Source organism: Penaeus japonicus, unplaced genomic scaffold (genome assembly GCF_977035675.1).
Source record: "Penaeus japonicus unplaced genomic scaffold, GWHDUDI00000001_assembly GWHDUDI00000004, whole genome shotgun sequence".
Classification (NCBI taxonomy): Eukaryota; Metazoa; Arthropoda; class Malacostraca; order Decapoda; family Penaeidae; genus Penaeus; species Penaeus japonicus.
In genome coordinates, this window is record NW_028234406.1 from 18,611,068 (window position 1) to 18,617,555 (window position 6,488).

General features: G+C 34.1%; 1 protein-coding gene across 50 annotated transcripts in view; it reads right to left on the reverse strand.

Annotated features, from left to right (window-relative positions):
- Positions 1-829: 829 nt before the first annotated feature.
- lap (phosphatidylinositol-binding clathrin assembly protein lap) overlaps positions 830-6,488 on the reverse strand; it is a 95,805-nt gene continuing 90,146 nt past the window's right edge. For 44 of the 50 annotated variants that reach the window (XM_086536187.1, XM_043008978.2, XM_086536161.1 and 41 more), the window contains 4 exons: positions 4,718-4,916; positions 4,396-4,591; positions 3,816-3,937; positions 830-3,562 (listed from right to left, as the gene is read on the reverse strand). In XM_086536187.1, the coding sequence (XP_086392313.1) occupies positions 3,824-3,937; positions 4,396-4,591; positions 4,718-4,916 (509 nt within the window). In that variant the 3' untranslated portion in view covers positions 830-3,562; positions 3,816-3,823. The remainder of the gene's footprint in view (positions 3,563-3,815; positions 3,938-4,395; positions 4,592-4,717; positions 4,917-6,488) is intronic. The other 6 variants (XM_086536196.1, XM_086536195.1, XM_086536167.1 and 3 more) reach the window with 1 other exon arrangement.

Below are 6,488 nucleotides of genomic sequence, written 5' to 3' on the forward strand. Positions count from 1 at the left end.
AGATGGCACCACTTTCTCCTAGCACTAGCAGGAGAGACAGCCTTGAATGACACCATCCATGATCTCTAGCAAGTGTTATCTTTAGAGAGTGATGATACACAGCAAGTTGCCAACCTTTTGCTCTAAAGTACCAGTGATGAACAAGAAGAGGAAGGGGACTCAAAACATGGCCCAGTGTCTACAATGTGCTGCTGTGCCAGGAGGGATGCCTTGGACTATGGCACTCACAGTCATAACCACAAATGTTCTCTTCCCTACCTCCTCATGTTATCTTCACTGTGGATGGTTACATTTCTCATTTTAATTCACAATATAGAGAAAATAATGAGCTGATATGGACCCTATACTACAATCTTAGTCAACTGCAGCATTGATAGATCTTAACATATGACACACATCTCTCTCAATTCAATAAAACATAAACAAATGACAAACACAAAATTGGCTCTAGTTTTACAAAGTGACTGAAAGGGAGTAGGAAATGTCAAGGTATGTTGCGTGAAGCTGCCATCTTGGAGACTGGGCAAGCAAATGCTCTTGAATCATTGGTCATCCATTCTTTTGTTAATTTTGGATTTCTTTTCCTTTAGATCTGCGTCTTAACCCACTGACAGCGGATGGCATGATTTGCTGCCAAGGCAGAGTTGGTCGTAGATGCAGATTGCACCGTGCCAAACAATGTAAACCCGCCATCCGACTGTATACATACTTTATTAAAACACGACCAATGGGTTAAAGGATTCTTTTCAACATGCACCCAGAAACACTTTTTACCATTCTAATTTTATACTTACCTAATTTGTTTTTTGTCTAGAAATAAAACTCTAGAACCATCTTCAACATTTATTCATAATTGTTCCAAATCTTGACATCATATTTGCATCATGTATGAGACCATGACTTTATACAAGACCAGTGTTGTCAACAATTTATTCTAAGTCTTGCAGTAAATACATGATGTAACAAAGTAATAAATAATCTCAAGACCTTAGGATTTTTATTTTATTTTATTTTTTTGTTCTCAACCAACTACCACAACACGGAGGCGGCCACTGATGCTACGGAATAAAGGATAATTTGGTGGCACAGAAACAAAATTAGAAACCCTACCTCTGTGAACAGCATAAGTCGGTTTGGCTTTCGTGACTTTTAGAAAGGTTTGTTAACATCTTCCTGGATTTGTAAGACACAAGCTATATTTCACAAAGTTTAGAATTGGAGTCAGGAATAGGGTTTTAATTTTCTTTTCTTTAGGAACTATTAATCTGATGCTGTCAACCAAGTGTCTTCAGATATGAGTGATAAAGAAACCTATTTAATTTAGTCTAAATAAAGGAGGAAAATGTAAGTATTGGTGCTACACTTAATACACAAATGGTATCTATAGAAATGAAATACATAAAAGTAATTTCAATGTTCCTTGTGTACATTATGTATAAAATGAGATATACCAGACATTGGAGGTTCATATTATGACGCCATCATGAAATTTTGCTTATGCAAATTTTCATTCTATTTTTCAGATCCATTTTATAATAATCATCCCAAATTACCTGAAACCAATTTCCTTGTTTACATATGTTTATGTACAACCAACACTATCCTTAGGTATGTGAGTTAACTCTCAGTCAAAATTGATACCTTATACACTGCACTACAATCAAAAACTATCATAATACTTTATACTATATAAGTAAGTATTCCACTTCCTTTTTCCTTTCTTACCTTTACTTCTCAACTTCAAAACCAAGTACTCATCTTATTATGCCTGAGAATTCCTCACACCTCACAACTGAATACATAAAAATAACATACTCAGTATAAGGCTATATTACATATGGAATAATACTTATCACTAATCACTAAACACCAGCCCCCATGAACAACAGCATGTACTGGAATCTGGGCTGACATATGTCTTAGTACGAGTATTGCTCACAGATTACTTTTCTAGGTGTTATGTGGCCCACATATTTTGTCACTGCATCTAATGTATATTTGTAACCTTGCAAACACCTACATCAGTAAAATACATAACTTCTTACTACATAATACAACAATCCTTTAGTCAAAGAAACATAATAACAAATATATCAACAATAATAATAATGATAATAATAATAATGATAATTACTTTCATTTCTTTCCTAAAGGTAAGTATATAACAATGATAAGAATAAGAAATACATAAAAAAAACAGAAATCTTGATGAAATTCAGATTAGCATGGGAGATGTGGGCTTAAGGCTTGGTGTGTGTGTGGCAAGAAGCAAACAGAGGACTCTTTTTAAATACAAACCTCTGACCTTCAGCCTATATTAAAATAACCCCAACTACTGGGATTTTCACAGTAACATTTTATATATTTTGACAACACTGCTAATACATACACAGGTTGCAAATTCAGGTTCAAATTAACCCATTTACTTGCACCACAACTTTAAAAATGATATCTATGTGCCTATCTCACAAATTGGAATGCACACAATTTATCTTTGCAACAACTACATCAACTGCAAACCTCGTCCTCTCCTATGTACAGCTACTATTATTCCTATATATTTAGATATGAGTAATAGAGCTAAAGGGTCTTGGTGTGTGGTGATCTTCTTTGAGTCTAACTGTCATTCACATGTTAAAACAGTTTCCAACAGGACAAATTACAGTATATATCCAGAACTACTACACAATATTGAACTTTACTGGGTCTGCTTTTTCGATACATCTATTACAAAACAGTAATAAAGACACTAGTTGCATTACTGAGTACTTGTTCCTTTTACAAACATCTCATACTGGATTGATGATATATCAAGGCATTTCGTTTTAAAATTTCACTAATAATCTACAGCTAACCAATATAACATTCTGCAATTTGGCTATAACATGAGATGCTGATATATTTCAAGCACATCTGTATCTATTTTCTATCAGTCAACACTTAAAATACTGATGCCTCAAAAAAATAAATATATTACAAAGATTCACCACACAGCGTCAGCTCTCTACATCCCATGATTCAACTTTTGGCTTACAGACACTGGAATGTACAATTCATATAATACACCTTTGTATATTCCTTAAAATTAAATCAAATCCATGCTATGATACACTGTAATTAATAATCATGTGTTGGCTGACTGGGCATGACAATGTTTATATGCGGCAGTGCACATCTGGAACCTATTACTGGTTATATTTCTGATAAAATGTATATTTCAATAACGATAATTAATCATCTCGCATATATTCTACTAATCAAATATGAATTGTCTGGGACAACAAAGATCTCAGTACTTGTTTTAAATAAGTTACAATATTAACAATGCAATTCATTCTAAAACTTCATAGCTTCTATACTCAAAAGGTGAAAATGACATGCATTTGGCCTGATGACGACAATCAGCACTACTAGCACACGATGTTGGCGACTTCCCACACTTTCAGTCAACATACATGAGGCAAGGGTAACAAAGAGAAGCCACAACACTTAACAGTTGGTCATGACGAAGAGCAAGGTTTTCTTTCAGGACTGCCGACATTATGCATTTATTATGCCCAACCTACAATAAAGAATGTGATGCATTAAAAAGATTATCGATTCTAAGACTAAATATATCAGATTTAGCAAACTGTAATTCTTTATTTTCAAAATCTAGTGGTTAATTTGTGGAACTGATTCCATTAAAAAAAAAAAAAAAAAAAAAAAATCTTCACATCTGAATGATTCTTTGTCAAGAGAGGTTGCTGTTGGAGAGTGATGATATCCTTTGGTTAAAGACTAAGTATACAAGAAAAGAGTGAAGAAACACTCACCTGCAGTGTTACAGGGCACCAAAAGGATCAAAGCCAGCTGGTTGTGATGCTTGGGTTGGTTGTGCCCCGGGCTGAGGGGCAGCAGCACCTGGGAATGCTTGACCCATCATGCCCATTCCCTGCTGGAAGTGAAAAGCATCATCTATTGTAAACTTTTAACATTTGTGTGTTTAAATATACGTATATGTATATGAACTTACATTTACATGCATATGTATCTCTTTTAGCATGACAAACAAGTTTGTGATGTCCAAAATACTATTGATAGTTTTATTCTCTTATGTCCATTAAAACTTGTGTGTATATATATATATATATATATATATATATATATATATATATATTATATATATATATATATATAATATATATATATATATATATATATGTGCACGCACGCACGCACAAAATATACACACCCTACAAGAATGTACTATAATTTTAAAATAAAATTATATAGTGATAAATTATAATTATCTTTTACACTGAATGATACAGAAAATTAATTTATGATTTCCAATTTTGCAATGAAAATTATCATGTAGCTTAGGCCTTTAATAAATAAATCTTTGTATTTTACCATAGGTTGCTGTGGGAAATTCCCAGTCATAGGCATCCCACCAGCCCACTGTCCTGGTTGTCCAGGTGCCCCAGCTGCAGGCATTTGCTGGCCTGGCATTTGTGGACGAAAACCGGCGGTTGCAGAAGCTGGAGCTGCAGGAGTCCAACTAGCCCCTCCAGTTTTGCTTTGGGTCTTCGGGGAATTCCACTGTCCCCTAGTAAATTTTGCAGAACATGACACAGGTGGTAATACTATATAAGCAATTCTCACTCACTTTAAACAATAACTTTACTTTTACACACAATATATACAGAGAACAGACAAAAAGTATGCAACTCACTTAGGTGCCACAGGGCCCTTGATGTTAAGATTGTCCACTAAAGATGTCAAGGACAAATCAAGGTCAGAACTTATAAGTTTACTGGGCTGTGTTGATGCAGGAAGCTGAGTTGGGGTGCCCATTGCTGTGGCCACAGGAGCAGCACCACCACCCACACTACCCCCCTCTGGCTTCAGGATGTCCCCAAACCCATCAAATGCTGTTACAAGTATAATATATTAGAAAAGTGAACACCTCTCTTCCTATGTCATATTTTCTCTTGATAATAAGACATACATGAATATGCCTACTTTTTATATCAAAATCATAAATGAGTTTTTCAACTAAAAAAATCAATAACCTATTTTCAGATGTAACAAAGAAATCCTGAAAATCTGGGACTCTGATTTATTATCTAAAAATACATTAAAATGTGTAAGTATACTTTTACTGATTATACATATTTTTAGGAATGATCATGTGGCACTGGTTAGATTACTTCCAAAGCACTTCATGTTAAATACAATTCAAGTTTCTGCTAGAAAAAAAAAGATAATGTTCTTGACAATGAGAATCTCTCTTTTAGTCTGCAGAGGATAATATTAATCAGAGAACAGACATATGGAAAATAGGTCACATGCAAAGATCATGACATGCACAAAATCTATACTATGTTGTAGTACTAAACACAAATGTTATAATACAAATAGTACAGGAAAACAACTTACTATGACACTCTGCCTCTCTTCATCCTACATCTCTCGACCTTAAATTTCATATGAACTTATTCTGGATGCACCTAACCACTAAAACACATGTGCTCTTACATTTATCAAGATCACCACCTTACATGCTATATCTGAAATAACATTAATGCATGATACTCAGGCAAGGAAGAGAGGCTGAAGTGGTCAATTATTAAATATAACTTTGCACAGCCAAGAGGGTCATCTATCTGTTTTATTCCTTTGGTTCCCAATGTGTTAAATTAGCCTTCATGTGCTCAGAACAGTTCTACAGAAACAAGAAATGGCATCATTATACAGAAAACAAAATAAAAAATAAAAACAGGACAACTGTACTTATACCAGCTATAACTATTATGCTCACTTTGGTTTATATCTGGTGACTTCTATATTGTTTCATATGATTTACTGTTTTCTTATTGAAGAAATGATTTACAGATACAGAATGATGTGGCCATTACAATGCAAGGTATTTGTATCTCAAGCAAGAGTAAGAATGCAAGAGTGCAAGACTACCCATGCCATGTGCAGTTGTGAAACAAACAGTTTTTTGCTTCCATAACTGATAGCATGATGCACAACTTAGTGTTTAACATAGCAACAGGCATTTCATGAGAGATTAGTGCTTTAAAATCTGTTTTGTGTCTGCACCTAAAGTAAGCAACTGAAGAATATATGAGTTAGCAATGGATGCATAATAGAAATAATCTAATTATAACTCCAAGTCAAGACGTTATTCAGACAACAGCTTTATACTAAAATAAAATTCTTTTCAACTAAGAAGTCATGTAAGTCCATTTCCTTGAGTATTTTAGGTCTACTTCTGTTAATAGCGTACAAGAAATCTGATAATAACCAATTATTTACAAAGTTACATATAATTTTTTTTAGTTTTGGTAAAATAGTTCCGATGCAAAGTGGCCAGTGTTAGTGATGCAGACCAAGATAAGTTAGAATTGTTAAGTGACATTGTCAATAATGTAGGAATATCAATTTCAGAAATGCAAACATGACCATGTTAGAACACTGTAGGTGTGAAATATCAG